A 23699-nucleotide genomic window follows, 5' to 3' on the forward strand; every position below is an offset into this window, starting at 1 on the left:
GTCTGGGCTGGAGTTCAGAGGGATGGCTCTGCCCCAGGGACGCTGCACCATTCCAGGGCTCAGGGTACCACCTCTGCCCCAGGGACGCTGCACCATTCCAGGGCTCAGGGTACCACCTCTGCCCCAGGGATGCTGCACCATTCCAGGGCTCAGGGTACCACCTCTGCCCCAGGGATGCTGCACCATGCCAGGGCTCAGGGTACCACCTCTGCCCCAGGGATGCTGCACCATGCCAGGACTCAGGGTACCACCTCTGCCCCAGGGATGCTGCACCATGCCAGGACTCAGGGTACCACCTCTGCCCCAGGGATGCTGCACCATGCCAGGACTCAGGGTACCACCTCTGCCCCAGGGATGCTGCACCATGCCAGGACTCAGGGTACCACCTCTGCCCCAGGGATGCTGCACCATGCCAGGACTCAGGGTACCACCTCTGCCCCAGGGATGCTGCACCATGCCAGGACTCAGGGTACCACCTCTGCTCCAGGGATGCTGCACCATGCCAGGGCTCAGGGTACCACCTCTGCCCCAGGGATGCTGCACCATGCCAGGGCTCAGGGTACCACCTCTGCTGCTCCAGGGATGCTGCACCATGCCAGGACCCAGGGTAACACCTCTGCTCCAGGGATGCTGCACCATGCCAGCTCTCAGGGTACCACCTCTGCCCCAGGGATGCTGCACCATGCCAGCTCTCAGGGTACCATCTCTCCCCCAAGGCCAGCCCATGGCTAGAGGTACCCATCCCACTTTGGGGATGGTGAAAGCCCCCTGCCTGTGGAGACCCTGGTCCTGTTTTCATCCTGGTATCTCCAGCTGCACGCCCCTGCACTGCACAACAGGCTCTGAGCACAGCTCTTTGCTCCTCAGTATCCTGCCTGCAACTGGAGGGAAGTGCTGGGAATGTGTGAGGCCTGGGGGTCCCCATGCTCAGCTTCCAGTGCACCATCCCCTGGGCTTGTCTTCATCACCCATGGGTTCTGATGAAGCTGGAAGCGTGGCAGCCCCCTCCTGTCCTCTGCTGTGTGTTTGCTCCCACTCAGGGAGATGTTTCATGGCCTCAATGGCAGATGCAAAAGGTCATTTGGCTGCCGAGTAATTAAAACCTGGCAATTATCAATTTAGAGCAGCAAGCTTCTGGCCGGATGAGTGCTCCATTCCTCCTGTGTGAGCTGCAGGATGCAGTCAAGGGGCAGAAACAGGTAAAGCACTGGAGAGGGGATGGGAGCACAACGCGTGTCCCCCGTGCTGGGGCCTCACCTCTGCACAGGCAGCTCACTGGAGACCCCATTGGGATGCTGTGCTCTCATCAGATAGTTCATCAAGTGTTTTAATTAAAAGCTGGGGGGATGAAGGTGCTTCTTGGGGTGTAAGGTGAGCTCGGCTGCTGCATTCCAAGGAGGAAAAGCCTCCAGGCATGGGTGAGCGGCCCACCACCACCACGCAGCATCTGTGAGCTGGTGGGAAGAGCCCCAGTCCTGCCCAGAGCTGCGCACCACGGGCCATGGCACCTATGGCACAACCAAAGGGGTGCAAACTCTCTTCTCACCTCCCTGCTGCCCCGGGGGGGGGGGGGGGGCTATGGCACGGCCCGAGGCACCCGCCACCCTACGGAGCATCACCCTAGGGTGCAGCGGGGACACCGAGCACCCTGTCCGGCCGCAGCGCGGTGGCAGCCCAGGTGTGGCGGCAGGAGCGGGGCTGCGTGAGCCCCGTTGTGCTGCTGCCGCCCGCCCGCCGCGCCGCCGGGAACAGATGGCAGGCGACAGAAGCTGCCGATGAATAATACACGTGTAATGAGCTCCGGTCCCCACGCTGCCCGCCCCACATGGCCTGCCACTCGCACCAGCCCTGTGCCAGCGTGCCCCTGATATGTGCCTGGCACCCATGGGTCCTGCCCCGTGTCATGATGATGCTGTCATGTGTATGGCATCCATGGGTCCTGCACCATACCGTGGTGATGCTGACAAGTGCCTGGCACCCAGGGATGCTGCCCCAAACAATGATAACTGTGCCAAGTGCATGGCACCCATGCATCCTGCCCCATGCCAGGCTGTTCATAGCATGCACAGGGCACCCATGGCTCTTGTCCCATACCGGGATGACTCTGCTATGTGCCTGACACCCATGGATGCTGCCCCATACCATGGTGATGTTGTCATGCACATGGCACCCATGGGTCCTGCACCACACCATGCTGCCCCTCACATGTGCATGGCACCCTTGGATCTATAGCAGGGTGTGCCTTGACATGCATCTTGCACCCATGGATCTATCCCAATGCCATGGTGTCCACAATGGGTCCTGCCCCATACCAGAGTACACTATGCCATGAGCCAGGCACCCACAGGTTCTGTCCCGTATCATGATGACCATGCCATGAGTCTGTAACCCATGTGTCCTGCCCCATACAATGATGACTCAGCCATGTGCCTGGTGCCCATGGATCCTGCCCCATACCAAGACGCCCCTGCCATGCACGTGGCACCCAGGGGTCCTGCTCCATACCAGAGTATACTGTGCCATGCACCTGGCACTCACAGATCCTCACAGTGCTGGGCTGCCCCTACCACCCTATGGTACTGAGGCAACAAGGTGACATAGAGAGCATGCCAGGGACCCCCCGAGCACTCCAGATGTCTTGCCTGAAGATGCTGTGGTGTTACCAGGCAGTGCCTCTCTCATGGAGCTGGGAGGGGAGGAGTACATGGGTGCTATGGCAGCCAGCACCCGTGCCATGGGACCAGGAGCAGAGGAGGCAGGATGCGGTTCAGCTGCCAAAGCACTGCTCAAGACATCACTGATGAGGCACCACCTAATGAAGGCTTTGGGGAGGGCTGCTCCCCTGTTTTGGGGCTTTGGTTGATGCGTGTGGTTGGACTTGATCTTATAGATCTTTTCCAACCTGGTTGATGCTGTGATTCTGTGTGGGAAACCAGCATCACTCTGGGTGTGGGAGCCCTGGGTTTGTCCTAGTCAGGAGCACGCAGCCGAATTTTCCATCATCCTGGCTCTCAGGATGCTCCAGTCCCCAGCTCAGAGGGATTTGTGCCTCCATGCCCTTATGCCCCTGCCCAATCTCCTCCCGGCCATCAGCATCATCCTGCAGCAAAGCTCCCTCCTTGCTTCTCCCCTTGGCTCCCGATCCCTGCCCGGAGCAGCACAGTGGGTACCTGCAGCCAGCTCCTTGGTAAGGAGAGGCGGAGGGTGGAAAACAAAACGCTGATGGATTGTAAAGCTATTGAAGTGCCGGCGAGTAAACTCCATATTTTTAACGGCATTTAAATGCCTCCAAGCAGATTAATAAGGTCTAGGTAATAGCAGAACCAGTCTATATTTATTCTATCTTAAACGCCAGTTTGTCAGGCTGTATTAATATTGATGGTAAGGCTTGGATTGAGGACAGTAAACGCTGGGACTTCACTTTATCTCTCCCAAACAGGCTGCCTCAGCCCCTTTATCAGGGCTGCGGCTGCGGCAGCAGCTGCCTCTTCAAGGGCTCAGCGCATCCCCTCTCCCCCCGCTCCCTCTTTTTAATCAGAGGAGAAGTTGCTGGCTTGATCGTTCCATTTTTATCTCTTTTATTTACTCCATTTTCATGTCTTTCAGTGCATATTTTATTCCCATCAAGGCAGGACCATTGATAGCTTAAGCTGTCCCCCCTCGGCTCCCCCCATGCAGCGTGATGGGGAAGGACAAGGGGTAATTACCAGCGAAGTGTCCATCCCCCCCAGCCTCCCCATGGTGGCCACACTCAGCGTGGCCCCCCAGGAAGGATGAGCTGCCATTTGTGGGGGGCTGGGGGAACCCCAAGGTCCAGCTGAGCTGTGGGGTTTCCCCCCCAGCACCTGCTGCCCCACAGCTCTATGAGCATCTCTCACTGCTGCTGCAGAGGGTCCCATCCCTGCTTCCATCGGTGTCCAAAGCAGTCCACAACCAACCCCCCCCTCCCATTGGCACAGCCCCAGCCATGCTGTGGGGCAGCACCAGGCACATCGGCACCCTAAGAATGCTTCTATAGGGGCTGTGTTTCCTGGGGCTGTGCCACATGGGGTGACCCCACTTGAGTACCACAGGGTAGAGGGGCCCCACGCTGGTACCCAACGCGGGATGCTCGGTCTGTGATGGGAGCTGAGTACAAACCCATTTTCTTCCTGAATATTCCCCAAAGCCCAGATTCCAGCCCGGCTCTTCCCTGCCAGCATTTGAAATTCAAAGTATGCTCTGTCTTGATTAGTGCTACAAATCATCCAGCTGGGGAGCAGCCGCGCAGCCACGTGGCTGGGGCGCGGGACCGGCACGGATGGCATCGCCTCCCCGATCCCGGGCTCTGAATATTCACAGCAAACTGTTTGTGCAGCCCTTTCCCCTCCAAGAGTGGGAAAAAGCGATGCAAAGAGATTTGCAAATGCTTTCAGATGGGGGCAAGGCGCTGGAGCTCGGCTCCGCCGGTAATGAATGCGGAATAATTGTAATAAATGCTAATTGCAGGAGGAGGGTTGCAGCCTGCCACAGGTTTTAAAGATAGTCCGTAAAAACCCATGTCGGGAGCAGGACAAGCTTCGGGTCCTGCTCTGTGCATCCCTGCTGTCTCGCCCTGGTGGTCAGTGACTCCATGGGCATCATTTGCTGACCACCATGGGCACTGCGGCTGGAGCGGCTCCTGCTCCCATCGCCCTCCATCACCAGCAAAGCAAACAAGTTGAATTGAACAGCCATTAGTCCTGGGAACATCAAAGGGCTCCTGCACTGGAAAATGAAAATCCTCATTAACTAATAAAAAGCCCATCGCTCACTCTGCCTTTGATATAATTAACGCAGCCAAGGCTTCAATTAAGGTTTTCTCCGAACTTCAAAATGCCGCTCTTTCTCTCTGCAATTACAAGGGGCACCGAAACACCTTCAATGGGGGGCTTCTCCGGCCATGCACACGCGTGTGGATTCACCCACACCACCAACCAGGCACATGTGCGTGCTCTCAGCCTGTGCCACCCCAGGGACAGCATCACAGCCGAGGATGCAGCGCGCGGTGGGCTCGTACATCCCAAATAGGAAATGTTTGTGGAATGGTGCTTGGCAGGAGCCGGGTGTTTTGCCGGGCTGCTCTGACTTCAGCAGGGAAATATGCTGCTGGCGGGGAGCAGCGGTGCCGAGCGATGGGAACGGGCCAGTTCTCACCACCCTCTCCCCATCCCGTGCAGCTGGGATGGATGGGAAAGGCCAGGGGGCTGGCGAGCGTCGCGCCGCGCTGTCACAGGGGTATGTCACCCTGTCCCCGCCACCAGGACCCCCCACCAGGACCAGGAGGTGACCCCGATGTCACACTAAGGGAGGGTGGCAGCGTTGGATGAGCGCCCCGAGCTTGCCCCAGTGTCCAAGGGAGGATGCTGTGGGCAGCAAACCTCTGCCACCCTGCCCAGCACCGTGCCACCGGCACTGCCATGGCCATAGCAATGGTGTTCCCAGGCACAGCCCCTGGCGCTGCTCTCGCCTGACTGCACAGAACAGCCAGTCCTTATGCCTCCAAGCAGAAACAAGAGAGACATGTTCACTTTAGAAAGGAAAATAGTGACTCCGTGGCTTAGTGCTTACATACACACAAACCACAACTTTTGCAGACCTCTTTTCTCTTTCCATTGACCCAAGAAAACACTGGCTATGTTTTCACCCTGTCTTCTTCACAGCTCCCGGCCTGGCTTTCCCACATGTCACCCTTTGCAACCCTGAGGCTGTGAGATGTCATTCCCCCAGTCCCCCAGTAACGCCACCAGCTTTGATTTGCAGACCTCAGGACCCTGGGATGCTCTTAGGGCCGGAGCTGGGAACCTTTCCCTCATCCTCAGTGGAGGCAATAGCCACAGCTCAGTGCTAGAAATAACCTGAGGAGCTATTTCCAGCTACTTTCCCTGAGCTGCAGGGTGGTGCTGAGTGCCCCAGGGGGATGCAGGGATGCCGGGTGATCCGTGAGATGCCTGAGCACCCCAGGGATGTTGGATGCCACAGGGATATGCAGGAGGATGCTGCATGCCCTGGAGATATAGAGGGATGCTTGAGCACCCTAGGGATGCAGGAATGATGGATTCCTTGGGGGTGCAGGGTGCTCCAGGGATCCAGGGGGATGACTAAGCACCCCTGGAACATGCAGATATGCTGGGTGCTGTGCTCCTATGCAGGACAGCACATTTCCCATCCCAGATGGCCACAAACCATTGCTCCTACATGGCCCTCATGGGAATGGAGGATGAGGTCCAGCCCCACACAGGTCAGAGCTGCCATCTCAGGACCAGATATGGATGAGGAAGAATCTGGCTGGTCGCGTCAGGGGAACAGACACATCAAGAGATGGATACGCAGATGGCAGCTCTCTTGGAGAGACAGGGACCATAATCCTCCCCATGGGTCCCATTATCATCTCTATCTGGTGAAAAAACTCTCATCCTGGATGTGTCTAATCCTAATCACTCCCTATCGCACAGGACCACTTCAGACGGGCCAGACGGACAGGCGAGGCCTCCTCCTGCCCTGCATATCTGCACAGGCAGCCCCCGGATGGGGGGGAGAGGCCACCTCTTTGCTCCTAATCCCTCTGCGAGGCCTTCATTTAAAAGGGGATTTGCTGTTTATTCCCTCCGCGGGCTGTGCGATCATTGCAGGGTCAACATCTGATCTGGGAGAGCCTTGTTAAAATATCATAATGGCACATTAATTTGGGGAAATGGGGGGGAGCTGAGGGGCTGGGTAGAGCACTGGTGAGGTTCTAAGGCATTGTTTGGGGTCGTTACATGCAATGGAAGGCTTGGGTCTATGTGGTGGTGGTGGCTGAGGATGCTCTTTGAGACGTACCCAGGCATTTCCTTGTGGGAAGCTGAGATTTGGGCTCCTCACAGCCCTTCTCCCCCATGCCAGCCACCCCCTTTATGTGTTTAATTCTCCCCTCTCCTGCTTCCACATCCATATTTATGGCAGGGATGGGAACAAGGAAGGAGGGTGGTCACCTGGGGGGGGGGGGCTCCTGCTGCCCGTCCACCCTCAGGGGGTGCCTGGGGCTGCTGTGTGTGTGTGTGGGGGGGGTGATGGGATTAAATCCAGAAGGGAAAATATCCTGGAGCAGGTGCAGCTTGAGACAGGTCTGAACGGCTGCCAGCCGGCTCGGAAATCCCAAACACATCTGTGCTCATCAGTTGGACACCAGATGGGACCAGGGTTAGTGTTTTGGGCTGGGGTTGGCTGGGGGGGGGAGGCTGGGATGGAGCTGGGGAGGGCTGGCTGCTCCTGCCTGGGATGCTCACACCCCGCCTGCACTCCCCATATACTTAGCCTGATATTTTTAGTGTGTTTTTCCAGCTGGAGGCCAGATCCCTCTTGGGGTATGGGGCTACACCAGAGACCACAGCAATCCCTCACAGGCACTGTGGTTCTCCAAGCCCCAGCACTGCCCACAGCTTCTCTGCCTTCCAGGGTCCTCCAAGCATCCATCAAGCCAGAGCTGCGAAGCCTTAAGTGCACAAAAGCCCTGCCTAAGGGCTAAATATCATCAACCCCCAATATTTTTAGTTATTGCCACACTCTAGTTCACTGGTGGATTAGGACTGTCCCAACCCCAAGAGCATCTCGTCTCCATCCCAATATCCCTGACAATGGGCTGGTACAGGGATGGCTGCATTCTTCCATGTTGGTGGCTCCAAACAGTCCTGCAGCTGAGCTATGCTGGGGCCAGCTTTGTGCACCCCAGTCCTGTGCATCCCAAGTCCCACGAACCCAAGCCCTGTCTACTCCAGTGGCAGCAGACGCAGCTCACCAGCCTCCTTGCTCCCAGCTATTTTTAGGATATCAGTGGCTAAATCTGGCACCATGTGGGCTCAAGGCTTCCTGGCAGCAGGTTGACTGCTGCCCTGTACAGCACTTTGGGGCTCCATGTCTCCCCATGTGCGCTGGGAGCACTGCTGTGCTTCTTGAATGGGGTGTACTCAGTGTAGGACCACACTGCTGGATGGGAAAACCATCCCGGCTCAGGGATAGCTGCAGTAGGATTGGAGTTTCCCAAGCCCCTTGGCACTGACTCCTGCCCCATTTAACAGCTTGCTTCTGAGTGGCAGAAGTGAGGGGCAAGCCCTGACCCCAAGCACCAGGATTACAAGCCCATGAGGATTCCCAATGGCTTCACCCCATCTAACCTACAAGCAGGGGGATGCCACTGCCCACCTCTCCCTTCCCACAGGGCTGGGGTGATCAGGGCACCTCTTCCCTCCCCATCTCTCCATGAGCCCTGTGGCCTGGCAGAGCTGGGAGTCTGTAAGTGTTCTGATAAGAGGAGGAAGCTGCTGAATGCAGAAACGTGGCTGCGGGAAGCAGAGCTGGCAGGGACTTGCATGCCCATGAGGAGGAGGATGTGGCTCCTTCCATCCCCTCCTTTGCCCAGACGGGGCTCAGCTGGGGGACTATGAAAGGTCCTTTCTGCCTACATTTACCCCTAATCCCACTGTTACTGTGCATGCACAGACCCATCCCCATCCTGTCCCCATGTCCATCCCCATCCCCATCTCCGTCCCCATTGCTGTCAGCACCTCCATCTGCATCCCCATCCTCATCCCTATCCCCATCTCCACCTCCATCCCCATCCCTATCCCCATCTCCACCTCCATTTCCATCCCCATCCCCATTGCCGTCCCCATCCCCATCTCCATCCCCATTGTTGTCAGCATCTCCATCCACATCCCCATCCTCATCCCTATCCCCGTCTCCATTCCCATCCTAATGCCCATCCCTATATCCATCTCCATTCCCATCCTAATGCCCATCCCTATGTCCATCTCCATTCCCATCCTAATGCCCATCCCTATGTCCATCTCCATCCCCATCATAATCCCCATCCCTATGCCCATCTCCACTCCATACCCTTCCTGTTCCCATCCCCATCTCCATCCTGATACCCATCCCATCCCCATCCTCAACCCGTCCCCATTTCCCATCCCTTGCCCCCCCCGAGGTGCCGGCACATCCCCAGGGATGCTCAGGAGCACTGCACCCGTGGCACAGAGCCCAGCACCCGTTCAGAGAGGGCTGTGCATCCCACGGCTGGCAATGGCCGTTCTGCTGCTCTCTCCCCTTCCCTCTCTCTGCCTTTCTGAAAATTGATAATTAACCTTTTGTCCATGGGGCTGTTGTGTTTATTTGGTGCAGGCGGCTGCAGGGCGCTGATATGGAAATCGCAGCCGGCAAGCAGCTCCCCGTCTTCCCCTCAATCTGCAGCCTCGCACAGCCGTTGGGCAGAGATAAGCAGGTGCTTATTCACAGCCCTGCAGCTGCCTGCGAGGGTAGCCCTACCTGATCACTCCAATCTCAGTGAAAAACTACTTGAGGTTAGGCTACCGCGATGGAGAGAGCCGATAGGGACCGCGCCAGACAGCTCCCCCGGCTCCCGGCCCGCGCTCCTGCCTCCCTCTGCCCACGTCCTCTCCTTTCCCTCCGTCTCCCTGCTCTGTCTTCCCCGTTATCTCCCTCTCCACATCCCTTTGATTTCTCTTTTTTTTTTTCCCTTACAGAATTTGCCTTTGTGTTTCACGAACTCTCGGCGGTTCCCGTCCCCCCACAGCCTGGCCACCGCTCTCCTTCCCATCCCCATCCCCTGCCTTTGCTCCCGCATCCACATTCCCTGCCAGACTTGGGCATCCCCATAGAAAAGCCCAATCCCAGCCTCACACTTGCAGCACCCAGGGCCGTGTCCCCCCTCCCCGCAGCCCAAAAGGCAGCCCCGCTTTGGGAGGCAATGGTCTGGTCTTGGCTCGGCAGCTGCCGGTGCTGTTTTGCTCACGGGTTATTGCTGCCACTTCCTTTCACCTCGGGTTTCCCCGCGCTGCATCGCTCTCCGATGGAAAGGGGAAGGCGGTGGGGAGCTGAAGGGAGTGGGTGCTGCAGGCGGGGGGGTGCTGCAGGCAGTGGGTGCTGCAGGCGGATGGGTGCTGCAGGCAGTGGGTGCTGCAGGCGGGGGGGTGCTGCAGGCAGTGGGTGCTGCAGGCAGAGGGGTGCTGCAGGCAGTGGGTGCTGCAGGCAGGGGGGTGCTGCAGGCAGGGGGGTGCTGTAGGAAGTGGGTGCTGCAGGCAGTGGGTGCTGCTGGTGGTGGGGTGCTGCAGGCAGTGGGGTGCTGCAGGCAGAGGGGTGCTGCAGGCAGTGGGTGCTGCAGGCGGAGTGGTACTGCAGGCATAGGGGTGCCGCAGGCTGTGGGTGCTGCAGGCAGTGGGTGCTTGGCCATGGGGTCGAGCGGGTGCCCGCTGGAGCATTCCCAAGGGAAGAGTACGGAGCCGATCGCGGGGCCGGTGCGGTGCGAGGGCGGGCAGCGAGTGGCACGGCGGGGCCGAGCTGCCCCCGGGGGTTTCTGCCTCCCTCTGAGGGCAGGGGCGGTGCGAGCCCGTCCCGCTTCTCCTTTGCCCGGGGAAGTTCCTGCCCCACAGCGTGCGTGCGGCTCTGACTCAGAGGGAAACCGACCGGGACGGGCGGGGGGGCTCGGCCGTGCCGGGGCAGACCCCACATCCCCAGGGGTTCCCTCCGCCACGGGCTGGACCCTGTGCCCCCAGGGGTTCCCCACAGGCTGAGCCAGACCTGGGACCCCAAGGGTTCCCTCTATGCACACCCATACCCCACAGGTTCCCCCCGTGCTGAGCCACACACTGGGGTCCTTCTATACCAACCCAGACGCCAGGACCTCAGGGGTTCCCCCCCCCACAGCCCCTTGTGGCCCCAGGAGTTCTCCACAGTCTGAGCCAGACCTGGGACCCCCAAAGGGTTCCCTCTATGTCAACACAGACACCAGAGGTTCCCCACCAGGCCAGGGCAGACCCCAAGGGTTCCCTTCATGCTGACCCGGACCCCAGGACCCCAGGGGCTCCCCCCCCATGCCAACCCAGACCCCAGGACCCCAAAGGGTGGGATCTCTGGTCCCCAGCATCCTAGTGCCACTGATGCATGGCTCTTGCAGCTGCCCAGGCAGATGCTCTCCCCTTTGTGTGCAGAGCAAACCCTCCAGCTGCAGGTGACATTGGGGACATGGGGCCTCAGGTGACACTGGGGACAAGGGGCTGCAGCTGGGGGGGGATTTTCCTGGCCAGACCTGAAACCTCAGGTTTTGACTTGCTGCCCAGGGACAATCCCCAGGAGCAGCTGCCACCTTTAATCTCCATACACCTTCCATCTCCCATTGCAGGTGACCCTGGCCCCCATCCAAGGTGGCTTAACAAAACCATGGGCTGAGCCCACCTGGGCCTGCAGCCACCCAACCCACAAGAAATAAAAGGAGAAGAGGCAAGAACGTGGAACACGACTGGAAACCCTGCTGAAAGCTCTGCCAGTTCTCAGTCTGCACAGCCAGGCTGCTCTGCCCACACCGGTGGGGCACAGGCATTCCCAGCGCAGGTAGGATGGAGCTGGGATCCCCCAGCATCACTGGGATGTGGGATGCAGGTCTGGGGCAGAGTCTTGCTGTGGGCAGCTGCAACATCTCCCTCAGAGCACAGCCCTGAGTGGGTTGGGGCTGTGGTTTGTAGCTGTGTTGCCCTTTCCCTCTGCACATCGGCCCCATACTGGGGCTTCCCCTTGTCTCCCTGCAGCACCCAGACCGCGCTCACCATCCCCTGGGGCCCCAGGGTGCACCCAGAGGTCAGCGATGCAGCAAACCTGTTGATGACACCCTGCTTCACCCGTCTCTACCCCGCAGCCTGTGCCCCACAGCACAGCACCCCCGTGCTCTGGGACCCCACTTACACCCCAGTGCCCCTTTCCCATCCACCCCCTGAGAGCCCCGCACTGGGAGCACAAAGCGGGGAGCCCCAGGAGCCATCTGCGGGAGCGCAGGTGGCCACCGAGACACACCATCTGCTCAGCCACCTTCGGGGACCGTGCGGCGCTGCTGTATTTTTAGGACACGTTTCCTCCCTCCCACCTGCAGCCCGGAGCTGCCTTTCGGGTTTCTAACAAGTTTTTCCTCTCGCTGGTGGTTGTTGCAGAGCCCAGGCCCTGGTGATGCTGGGTCTGGTCTGGGGGTGCAGGGATGGACTGCAATGGGGGGCTCTGTACCCAATGTGGGGGTTATCCCAAGTGCTGAGCAGGCCGAGGTGATGCTGGAGCCAGGCTGGTGCCCGGAGCCTGTGTGGCTCCTGCACAGCGCTGGTGCTGCAGCCAGGGGACATCCTCATGCCCATGGGTGTCCGCAGGCAAAGGGGACACTGGGAGGCAGGGAGGTGAGCCCTTGGTGTGGCAGCATGGTGGTTGTGCCAGGCTACACTGAGGTGGCCATGGTGTGCTATACACTGCAGCAATGATGCTGTACCATCTTGTGCTGAGCTACCCCACACTGTGCTGCACCTATCCCTGTGCCGTGCTGTGTTGGTGGTACCATCCCGCACTGCACTTCCCACTCCGTCCTGCACCATCCTGTGCTGCATCATGCCAGCCATGCAATGCTGGGCTGCATCGTGCTGGCTGTGCCATGCTGCAACTCGATAGCCATGCAGTGCCGTGCCGTGCCACGCCACACCATGCCACATTATGCTGCTTATACAATGCCACGCTGCACCACGCTGCCCATGCCAAGGTGCACCATGCAACCATGGTGCTCCTGTCTTGCCGTGCTGCACGGCGCTGCCCATGCTGATCTGAACCCACGCCGGTGCCTCGCAGTGAGGAAGTGAAGCCGGCGCGAAGGGGAAGTTGTTGGAAAGTCAGACCGGAATGGCTGATAGGGAAGGCAGAGCTGGGCTTGGTCGCAGATGGTTCCTGTTGGGGAAGGACACGGGCGCAGCTGCCCGGCCCCCCCCACCCTCTGCATTATCACTGCCCGGCAGCTGTTCACCTTCCCCTTGCCATGGGACACGGCTCCGCCGTCACCGCAGCCGCGGCCGGCACATGAGCGGCCCTCGCGGCACCGAGCGGGCAGGACCTTGCTCCTCACCGGTGCTCAGCATCCCCCTGCCCGGCACGGCCCCAGCACTGACCGTGGAGCAGGCTGTGTCAGGGTGCTGACACCCATCCCCTGCCATGCTCACAGGACTCCCCAGGCCGGACAGCCACCCCTCCAGGGCAGCGGGCAGGACCGGACAAGGTAAGGCCAAGGCAGTGATGGGGGGGAAGGCGGTGGGTGGCTGTGTCCATGCCATGTGCCATGGTGCAGGTGACTCTCCCCAGTGTCCGATGCAGCCTTACATTGGACCCTGGGATTTGCACTGGGTGGGCTCGTGCTCCCCAAGGGTAGCATATGGCCAGTGCCCATCAATGCATCCCCAGTGGGGACCAACCAGCAGGAGTGGTGAGCTGGGGCATGGCTGACCCCATGGCACCACGGGTTTGCCACCACAGGGACCCATGTGCATCCTGCTCTGCAATTAACCTTTCCATAATGAGTAATCAGTTTATTTACAAGGTTTCAATCCTCTGTTTACTGGGTGTTTTCATGCATTCTTGAGCCAGCAGCTCACATGCTGCTCAGGAGCTGCTCGCTTGCAGCATGGGAATGTTGAAGCTCTATGGGGCCAGGGCATCCAGCTGCCCTGTGCTGCAGCATCCCCCTGGCACCAACATGGCCAGACACAAGGCAATGGGCACCCCGCAGCCTGGCCTTGGCCAAGGGGCTGTATTAGCACTGGGGGGGGGCTCCTACTGGGCTCATGCCTGGGCAGGAAAGCGGCTGCCGGCTGAGTCATCGACATTTGTCTGCCCTGAGTGAACAATACTGGCCCTCTGCCTCGCTTCCCCTCTCACACCCTATCCCCACCGGCGCCGTGCTCTGCTCACAGCCCCCTGCCCCACTGCTCAGCCCTGCCACCACTCGCAGACAGGGGACATGGCATAGACAGGGGTTTGGGTGCGCTCTGGGTGCTGCCCCCATTGTACCATGTCATGCAGGTAGGAGCTGCTCTGGGGTCCTTGTCCCCCCATCTGCCTCCTGCAGCAATATCGGGTGCATCCCCGGTGATGGGCACCCACTGGGAGCCATGCGGATGCAGTATGGGCGCCGTTGTCCCCAGGGCTGCAGGGATGGGAGCCGTGCAGATTGCTGCAGGCTCGCTGAGCTGCCCGTTAGGCTGTTGGCAAGAGAAATGTTTATTTTGTTGGCCAAATATCTCTGCAAACTTCCTGATTTCCTTGCGGCCGGCGAGGCAGCGATAGGGCTGGCAGGGCCGTTGCCTGCCCCATGCTCTGGCTTTGGCGCGGAGAGCTGTTATCTTCGATGCACAGTGGGCAGGGAAGAGGTGGAGAAAGGGAAATGAAATACAGCAGAGGTGGCACGTTTTTTGCTCTTGATAACAAGCCCTGCTTTTAGCCTGGGAACTTGGAAACGATGCAGGTGGCCAGAGACAGCCGCAACGTCCCCTGCCGCTGCGGTGCATCTGGACCTGGTAACGGATCCCAGACCTCTCTGCTGTGAGGCTGTGGCTCCCCAAGGCCTGGCGTGGATCAGCGCTGACCTCCGTGCAGTCACACACCAATGATGGGGCATCTCAGCCCTGGGGGGAGTTCTGAGATCAGCCCTGGGGCAAAGCCATGTGCTGGAGCGAAGGCAGGCTGTGCTGCACCACCTCCCACTAGCTCCGATCGATTTTTGCAGGGATGCGAGGTGTTGGAAGTGCAATGCAAGCTAATTAAATTCCCATCCCTAACGAGTCCTCTGCAAGCAGTGGGATGGGGAGGGCTGGCAGGTACCCCGTGTTTGTGGGGGAGAAGGGGAATGTGAACCCACTGTTACCCCTATCAGGGCTGCCCACGAGGCAAGGGGCAGGGAGGACAGCCGTGATGCAATGGTAGGTCTGAGAGATGCTCTCATCTCCTCAGCCCTTGGCATTGCATGGAGGTCTCACATGCACCAGGCAGTATTAGGAGTCAGGTCCACGACTCTCATGGAGGCTCGGCAGCACCATGCCTGATCCTGGCCTTCCAAAGGGAAGAAGCACCATGGGGAGGGACAGAAGGAGCTGGAGGGACCTTTGCAGTGCAGCAAGGTGCATGGCTCTCCATCACACTGCGCTCATTGAGGCTGCTCAGGGAGGTTTGCTCAGCATGTCACAGTGAATTCCCATTGCCTGAGGATGAAGCTGACAGTGCTGCCACAGGGGTACCAGCAGCGTCTCTGTGCACCTCAAAGCATCAGCTCCCAGAGGCAGGGCAGCACATGGCCGCATCTGCTTTGCAATTAAAACTCTTTCCAGACTCTCTGTGGCAAAGAAAAGAGGCAAACTTGCCCCCCAGCAGCCTCAAAACCTTAGGAACACCCATAGGAATGGTGTCGTTTCCCAAAGTCTTCTGGTGTTTAAGCCAAGCCAGTGATTTTTCTGAGCCTGTGGCACAGGGCGAGCGGGGATGATAAGCAGTAGGGGCTGGTTTCCCTTTGAATGCCATGAAGCAGGAACGAATCTGTCAGCAAGGAAAACAGGATTTGGGTTTTTTTGCTTTTAATGGAAGATGCTTTTTTTTTTCTCTTTTCTTTATGGAAGTTGTGAGAAAGCCACAAAGCCCCCGGATCTGCTTCCTGGTGGCAACAACCAAGGGGCTGCTCCTTTCAGCTGAGGGAATGAGGGTCCAGGGCTGCTGCAGGGGAGGTGGCCCTGATTCCGGGGAGCCCCACAAGTGGGCAGAGAGGGAAGGCAGGCACAAAGGATCCCCCTTTCATCAGAGCCTGGCGAGCAGCACTTCCTGCCGAGCAGATGTGACCGCAGCGGATGCAGCTGCAGCGGGCGATAGCCAGCGGGCAGGCGAGCTGTCTCCCCGGCCACTGGCTCCCCACCAGCCCCTTATCTCCCCCTCGCATTCCCCAATGCACTAGTGTGCAGGGAAACGCAGCCAGGGCTCCTGCAAGCGGAATGCCAAGGGAAGAACACCGGGGGCTGCAGCCTGGCTCCTGGCACTCTGGATTCAGACACTGAGATTCCAGCCACTGCATCTGTGCAGGCAGCTGGGCAATGGGAACATCCGTGGTCACACTGACCCTGCCCAGGCCAGCCCAAGCACGGCATTCCCACAGGGATGCTCTGAGCAAACAGGTCCCTGTGGGAAATGGGGACCCTAGAGTGAAGTGAGGTTTTGCATTGCTGCATCTGCTTGTGAGCATCCAGCCCCACACTGTCCCCAAATGCTGGGACCTCACACATCCAGCAAGGACCACAAAGAGGCACCCGGGGATGCTCTGCTCCCAAGAGGGAAGAGGTGGAGATTGAGAAACCCAGATGGACAGCCAGACCCGGTGGGGTGACACAGGAAACCTGCAGCACGGCTCAGTGCCTTCGCCTCCAGACAAGCCTCCGTGAAAGCCAGGCCATGGCAGGAGCCCCAGCACAGTGCAGGTGCCCATGGGTGCTGCCCAGCATGCCAGGACTAAGCAGAGCGAGTGGGGGGAATGTGGGATAAAGCCTTTCCTAAGAAGCCTGAGGCTTGCAAAGGAGGGATGCAGCCTGAGTAGCAATCAGCTCCTGCAAGGAGCCCAGGTTGTGAGACCTAAGGGAGAGCCAGGCGAAGGGGGATAATGTTGGTGCTGGCCAGAAGCAGGCTGAGGGGCTGAGAGCTACAGGGAGAGAAGTGATGGGTCAGGACTGATGTCTGGGCACCCAAGAGGTGTGAAAAGAGACCTCAACACTGTGGTGACTGCAAAGGCACAAGTGGAGCATGGGGTTGGGGCTGCCCTGGGGGCAGTGTGAGCAACGGCACCAGTGTGTTGCCCCCCAGCCTGTGTGCATGGCTCTGATAGCAGGTAAGGGGTCATGTGCACAGGCAGATATGGGGCCCAGATGGTGTGTGGTGGTGACCATTTCCTGCAAGGGTTGGTGCCAGTTGCCCTCATCTGCCCTCAGTGAGCACCTTATCTTCTGGCACACGCTATGCCAGGCATGGTGGTTCCCTCTTGCACAAAGGCCATGCTGTGGGGAGGCCCTTTGCTTTGAGCAGGTCCTCAGCATCTCCCCAGCCTGCCCCACTGCAGCCTCTCCCCACACACACACAGTGGGGTTGGAAGACATCCCCTTCTCCCCGCTGGTCAACCAGTACCAGTGAGCGGAAGTGATGAATGATGCTACCAACACCATCCCGTGGGACTGAGACACCCATGGGGATGGTGGTGGGAGCAGGGCAGGATGCAGGCGTCAGGAGATGCTGGCTCCTCAAAACAAAGGCGGTGTGAATTGCCGTAACGTGTACAGTTAATCCCCGCTGCACCCCGCGCCATCAATCACACACCGGCGTGACCGGCACCGAGTCGTTACAGGAGTTTCCACCCTCTCCGGTGGGGCCCCATCCTGCCCCGCTCCAGATTTGCCGGGGGAAGGATTGCCAGGTCCCTGGGCTGGGACAGATCCAGCCGCAGGCTATCGGGCGCTGGCAGGCACTTATCTCCCAGCGCGGCCGTTGCTTTCCCACCCCGGGGCAGAAGTGAGGCTGGCCCCATTGCCTGCCCCACTGCGCCACGTCTGCCCCATGCACCCGGGGACATGATGAATGGGGGATGTTTCCCTGCCAACACTGACCCCAGGGATGCCAGGGCCCCCCCTCTGTCCCTATCGAAGGGACCCACCGTGCTGTGGGAGCGCATGGCAGCACCCAACTGGCAGTCCCCAGTCTGGGCTGGGCAGGGACCTGGGCTGTGGGGACAGGAAGGGGTTAAGCCGGGGAAGTTCTCTCACTCTCGGCAATGATTTAAACCAGACAGAAAGGTTCTGTCATCCATCACGCTAACAGCCAGATCATTGTGTTTTAAAGTGTCTGTAATTGCAGCAATACAGAGACTGGGAGGAAGATAAAGGCTGGGAAGATGCAAATGCGGAGGGGAAGCACCAGCACCCAGCGGGGAGAAACCCGGAGAGCCCTGGGCCCCCTGGCTGGTGGCTGAGTGAGCCCTGGGGACAGCCCTGGGGACTGCCATGGGGCCAGCTGGAAGGTGACCCAGGGGTCCTCCTGCCTGCCCCACCTCAGCTCTGGCGCAGGTTTGGAGCACCCACAAAACAATGTAAGCAAACAGAACCAGGGACAGGCATGGGCAGGGAATGGTCCAGATCTGCTTCGCTAAACATCATTTTTATAGTACAGTTATCTTACTCCCTTGTTATCCCCAGCTTGGCTCTCGGTGGTATTTCTATCCCTATCTCTCTGCTGAAATCCCCCGGCTCAGCATGCAAAGGATGGTGAGCTCCTACCCAAAGCATGCAAGGAGGTGGCCATGGACATGGCCACGGGTGATCAGGCTTTGTCCCAGTGGCCGTGCCCACGTGCAAGCACGCCGACAGGGAATTATTAACATTCAGACGAGGCCCGCTGAATAAAACGAGCTAACACAAATGTTTATTTTCACAGTAGTGAATTATGACTTCAATAGACCAAAATTACAGGCTGCGTGTGTGGAATAGGAATGAAGCAGACCCTGCCACCCAAATGCAGGGTGCATGGGCAGCCGTGCCTGGCTACATCTGCCTTTGCTCATGGGGCAAGATGGTGCCAAGCCAGCAGGTATTTGATAGCATCCTTCAACTGCATCCCAAGTTGACCAGGAGCTGGGCATGTTGCAGCTTATCCCAGCAGAGCCCTGTGGGGTATTTTTATGGGCGGACAGCAGGGCTGGTGTAGCTGTGTATGGGGTGGATTTTCCTCCACTGTGGAATTTCCTCCACAAATTTTTGTGGATTTCCTCTGCAAATGAAACTCACCTGCAAGAGGCTCCTTGAGAGGGGTCCCATAAGGAATGAGGGCATAGGGAATAAGGGAAGAGCAGGAACAGGGAGAGCCCCAGTGAGAAGTGCAGGGTATGTGATGCTGCCCAGTGCACACACACGCAGTGCTGAGTGGTGTAGATACAAGAGCTGTCAAAACCTTCATGCTCCCCCAGCACAGGCAGTGCAACAGCAGGGAAATATCCCTGGGAATGAGGGATGCAGAAAGAGAGCTGGAGGTTGGGATGGTCCAGAGCGAGGTCGGGAGCACTGGGTCAGGGTGGTGCAGTCGGGGGGATATTGGCTGTGCAGAGCCCATGCAGCGATCACACAGTGCCAATGCATGACCACGCAGCCATGCTGCAGCCTGGCAGAGCCACCGCGGTCCCCAGCGCCCAGCCCTGGGAAGCAGGAAGGGATGAGCAATACAAGAACCAACCATGCGGGTGGCAAAGGCTCCGCGCAGCATCTCGCAGAGGGAAGGCAGCTGCCAAGCAGAGTAATTACGCAAAGAGGCAGGGCTTCAGCACAGGGAAATTAGCAGGGCTTGTGTTACCCGGCGCACAAGAAAGCGACAACACCGTAGTAGGGCTTGGGGGGGATTTTTGGTGTTCCCCCCATCGGGTATGGGGCACGCAGGAAGGGCACGCTGCGACCGGGTGAAAGCAGCAGTGCTCTGAGTGCCTGCACCATTGCCCTGCGCTGCTGTAGAGGAAGGGCTCCGCTGGCATTCCTGTGGTGCCAGAGCCACGCAGCCACCCCAAGGAGCCCCAGTGAGGCCAAGCAGGGTGGAGGGCACCCCGAGGCCTGGCAGGGACGGGCATGGTGGCTGTTGAGGGCTGTGGGGTTTGTGACTGCGCATGTGGTTGCTGCTATTGCTTGCATTGACAGAAGCAGAGCAGCCACAGCCTGCAGCCCCCACACACAGCCCCCCACACACCTCACTTCAGACTGGGACAGTCCCAGCTCCATCCCCCTGACTGTTCCCACGGCCCCAGACAAGCCCTGGCCCCATTCCCTCGCAGAACCCCTCATCCCATGCAAGCAACACCCGGTCCCTTGCAGCCCTCTGACCCCCATTCTTCAGCACCCACAACCCCCTGTGAACGCTGAACCCCCTGCAATTCCCACCTTCCTGCAGCCCCCAAGCCCCATACACCCCCAGCACCGTCCTCTGGTCCCCAGGCTGCTGCTCCCAGTCCTTGTGCCGCTCCCTAAGCCCCGTGCAGCCCCTCCTGTGCCGGGGAGCCCCCCGTATGCCCATGGAGTCCTTGGGGCTGTGCAGCCCCTCATTGTTCCTATGGAGACCCGCTGTGGCATGCAGCCCCCCATTTCTCTGTGTAGAACCTCGGTTCTGCACAGCCTCCCCGGTGCTGTGCAGCTCCCCCATATCCTCGTGCAGGCCCCCATAACCCAGTGCATCCCTCCATGTCTCTGTTTGGGACCCCATAACCCCGTGCAGCCCTTCGGTGCTCTACAGCTCCCTGTGTCTCCATTTAGCCCCTGGTGCCATGCAGCCCCCATGTCTCCGTTGAAGTCCCCTTATCCCTGTACACCCCCCATATCCCCGTGAACCCCCCATTTCTCCGTTCAGCCCCCCGGTGCCAAGCAGCCCCCCATGTCTCCGTTGAGGTCCCCATATCCCCGTGCACCCCCCATATCCCTGTGAACCCCCCATATCCCCGTGCACCCCCCCATTTCTCCATTCAGCCCCCCGGTGCCATGCAGCTCCCCCATGTCTCCGTTGAGGTCCCCATATCCCCGTGCACCCCCCATATCCCCATGCACCCCCCATATCCCCGTGCACCCCCCATGTCTCTGTGCACCCTCCATATCCCCGTGCACCCCCCATATCCCCGTACCCCCCCCATATCCCCGTGCACCCCCCATATCCCTGTACACCCCCATATCCCCGTGCACCCCCCATTTCTCCGTTCAGCCCCTCGGTGCCATGCAGCTCCCCCATGTCTCCGTTGAGGTCCCCATATCCCCGTGCACCCCCCATGTCCCCCTGCACCCCCCATATCCCCGGTCACCCCCCATATCCCCGTGCACCCCCCATATCCCCGTGCACCTCCCATATCCCCGTGCACCCCTCATTTCTCCGTTCAGCCCCCCGGTGCCATGCAGCTCCCCCATATCCCCGTGCACCCCCCATATCCCCGTGCATCCCCGTGCACCCCCATATCCCCGTGCACCCCCCATATCCCCGTGCATCCCCGTGCACCCCCATGTCCCCCTGCACCTCCCATATCCCCGTGCACCCCCATATCCCCGTGCACCCCCCATGTCCCCCTGCACCCCCCATATCCCCGTGCACCCCCATATCCCCGTGCACCCCCCATATCCCCGTGCATCCCCGTGCACCCCCATGTCCCCCTGCACCCCCCATATCCCCGTGCACCCCCATATCCCCGGTCACCCCTCATTTCTCCGTTCAGCCCCTCTCATCCCTGTCCCCCTCCCCCGGGGTAGGCGGGGGGGCCCCTCTCCGGTGGCGGCGGCGGCGGAGCGCCCCCTGCCGGGCTCGGTGTCGGCGCCGTCTAAGGCATCGGCGCGGGCGGGCGGCGCTCACTCCGGGGCGGGCGGGCGGCGCGGCGGCAGCGGCGGGCGCTGCGGGGGCCCGGCCCGGCACGGAGCGCGGCCGCGGGCGCCCCATGGCCGCGACGCGGCGCCGGAGGATGCGCCGCCGGGCAGCGTGCAGGGGGTGAACCGGCCCCGCGGATTTACCGGCTCCTCCGCCCGCTCCTCCCTCCGGTGCCCCCCCTCCGGGGGAGGGTGGAAGCGCCCCGACCCCCGGGCTGGCGGCCCCCGGCGGCCCCGGGCGCGGCGAGCGGCGGCGGAGGGCAGGTGCCGGGGGCAGCCGCCGCCGCGGGGCCGCGCTCCGCCCGCGCCGGCCTTAAGCGGGCCGGGGCCGCCGCCGGCGGGGGGCCGCTGCCGGCTCTGGCCGGTCCTGTCGGCTCCTGCCTTGGGACTTACCTCACGCCTCCGCCACAGCTCAGGACGGTAAGTGCCGTCCGCGGCCGGCAGCGGGGACCGGGAGGCGCCCGGTGCCCGGGAACGCACCCGGGGAAGAGGGGCTGGGAATGCTCGCGGTGCGCAGGGGAGTCGGAGGCTCCCGGTGCCAGGGAGGGGATGCTCGCAGGGAAGAGGGGCTGAGAATGCTCCTGGTGCCCGGGGGATTCCTGGTGCGGTGTCGGGGCTGCTCCCGGGGGAGGCTGCCGGGTGCGCAGGAGTCGAGGAAGCTCCCGGTGCCCGCGGGGTTCTCACAGTGTCAGGGGTGCTCTCGGCGCGCCGGGCACGGGGATGCTCCCGGTGCCGGAGCCAGCGCGATCCCCACCGCCGCGGTCTCTCCATCCCCACGCTCGGCCGCTCCCGGGACGCCGGGCAGAGCAAGGAGGGAGGAGGCGGGCATGGGCCCGCTGTCTGTGCAGCGGTCACCGTTCCCCTTCCCGTACCCGGCAGGAGCTTTCCCGGAGCCGGGGCGGCCCAGCACGGCCGGACCCACGGGAGTCTGTGCGTGCGTGTGTCCCCCTGCAGTAAACCCTCCCCCGGCCGTGGGTCCCCGCTTCTGCCCGGCGGGAGATGTGGTTTTTATCCCTGTATCCCTCCTCCTGGGACCACCAACCCTCCGGCTCCATATCCCGCTCCTGCCGCCGGCGATGGAGAGATGGAGCCACGTTTCGTGGCGAGGAGGAGCTGATCCACTCGGGAGAGTCTGTGGGAGGAAACCCGGGGCTGGTTTGTGAAGTTACAGCTACGGCAGAGTAATTCTGTGCTTACGTGCGAGGACACGGGTCTGTGCAGGGGACACGCGCGGTGTCCTCTCGTGTGACAGGGGACAGCTTGTTGGACGCGGATTTGGGGAGGAAGGGATCCAGCTCTCTGCTTCCGATCCTCGCAGCCATTAATCGCCGTCCGGCTCTCGCTTTCCCATCAGAATTGCATTAAGCAGCGCTGGCTGGCACTGCGCCGCTCGCTCCAGCCTGGCTTTGCCGAGGGAATGCTGTCTGTGTAGGGATGGAGCAAGGCTGGCACCGCTCTCCGCCCGGGCTCCTCCGTGATGCTGGGCCGGGGCACAGCCAGCAATCCCCATCACTCCCCTTGCCACTGGATGGTGCCTTCGGATTCTGCAGGGCGCTCCTCTGGTTGAACGCACCTTTTGTTGGATTTTTTTCCCCTTTTTCCCCTATTAGCCAAGGAAAACTTCGCAACTTCCCTTCTCTTTCGGAGAGGAGCCGCCGCCGCTGGGTTTCATTTTGGGTTGTTTTAATTTGAGGTCACGTGCACGTTGACAGTGTCTTTGAATCTAGCGATGGTCTCGTCTCTAGCTTAAAAGGAGCTTTTGAGCTCTTCCCTCTGTTGTTTTCTCTCTGTTCAGGAACAAAGACATTTTGGTGCCTTTAATTAAAAGGAATATTAATTCTCCGCTCCTTTGTCGAGAGACTTGAAGACTCTCTGCAAACATCCGTCTGCCCGGCGCCGCAGAGGGGTGAGCTCTGCTATGCCACAGGGCACGGAGATACGGGGCAGCAAACCCAAAACTCCACAGTGAACGTGGAGCAGCAGCCAGGGACGATGCTGACAGCCCCGCTGCCCGTGGTCCTTGAGTGGGAGCCCCACGGGGCTGAGCTGCCGCGCAGGGCAGGCGCTCAGGGCTCCGGAGGTGTGTAGGGCAGGTCCCTGCGCAGAGCGTTTCCACACAGGCAGGAATCTCGAGCGTTGCTTGTGCTGTGGTTGGGGAGGCAAGTGGACGTGAACTTGGCTGTGCGAAGGGGGTTTTTCTCTGCCTGCTGCCTCCCGGTTGCTGTCTGTGCTGGCAGGTAAGGTTTTACCTGGGGACAGCCAGATGTTGGTAGTGTTTCGATTGAAAACGTGTGATTACAGATGTTGGGCTGTAGAGAGGAAAAGACAAGGTGGATGGGGGGGGGGGGGGGGGGGAGAGATTGTTCTCCCGTGGTGCGGGGTGGTGGGCACTGGGTTTGGGGGGCAGCTTTGAGGCCTCGTGTGGGTGCAGGTTTTGCCTCTTAC

General features: G+C 60.3%; 1 protein-coding gene and 1 long non-coding RNA gene across 10 annotated transcripts in view; one reads left to right on the forward strand and one right to left on the reverse strand.

The window, feature by feature from the left end:
• Positions 1 to 772: 772 nt before the first annotated feature.
• Positions 773 to 12741, reverse strand: LOC133281633 (uncharacterized). Its single transcript, XR_009747560.1, has 2 exons — positions 12648 to 12741; positions 773 to 881 (listed from the first exon to the last, which is right to left on the reverse strand). It is a non-coding gene; the product is annotated as an uncharacterized LOC133281633 (long non-coding RNA).
• Positions 12742 to 12865: 124 nt separating this feature from the next.
• CBFA2T3 (CBFA2/RUNX1 partner transcriptional co-repressor 3) overlaps positions 12866 to 23699 on the forward strand; it is a 29589-nt gene continuing 18755 nt past the window's right edge. For 3 of the 9 annotated variants that reach the window (XR_009747559.1, XR_009747558.1, XM_061477375.1), the window contains exon 1: positions 12868 to 13087. Coding sequence is in view for 5 of the 9 variants with exons in the window: in XM_061477375.1 (XP_061333359.1) it covers positions 13024 to 13087 (64 nt within the window). In the remaining 4 variants the exon portion in view is untranslated. Of the gene's footprint in view, positions 13088 to 21334; positions 21675 to 22117; positions 23492 to 23699 lie in introns of those variants that run through there. The other 6 variants (XM_061477377.1, XM_061477378.1, XM_061477382.1 and 3 more) reach the window with 6 other exon arrangements.

This window comes from Pezoporus flaviventris, unplaced genomic scaffold (assembly GCF_033815535.1).
Source record: "Pezoporus flaviventris isolate CSIRO_AGI_PZ_B2104156 unplaced genomic scaffold, CSIRO_AGI_Pfla_v1 ptg000105l, whole genome shotgun sequence".
NCBI classification, from domain to species: Eukaryota; Metazoa; Chordata; class Aves; order Psittaciformes; family Psittacidae; genus Pezoporus; species Pezoporus flaviventris.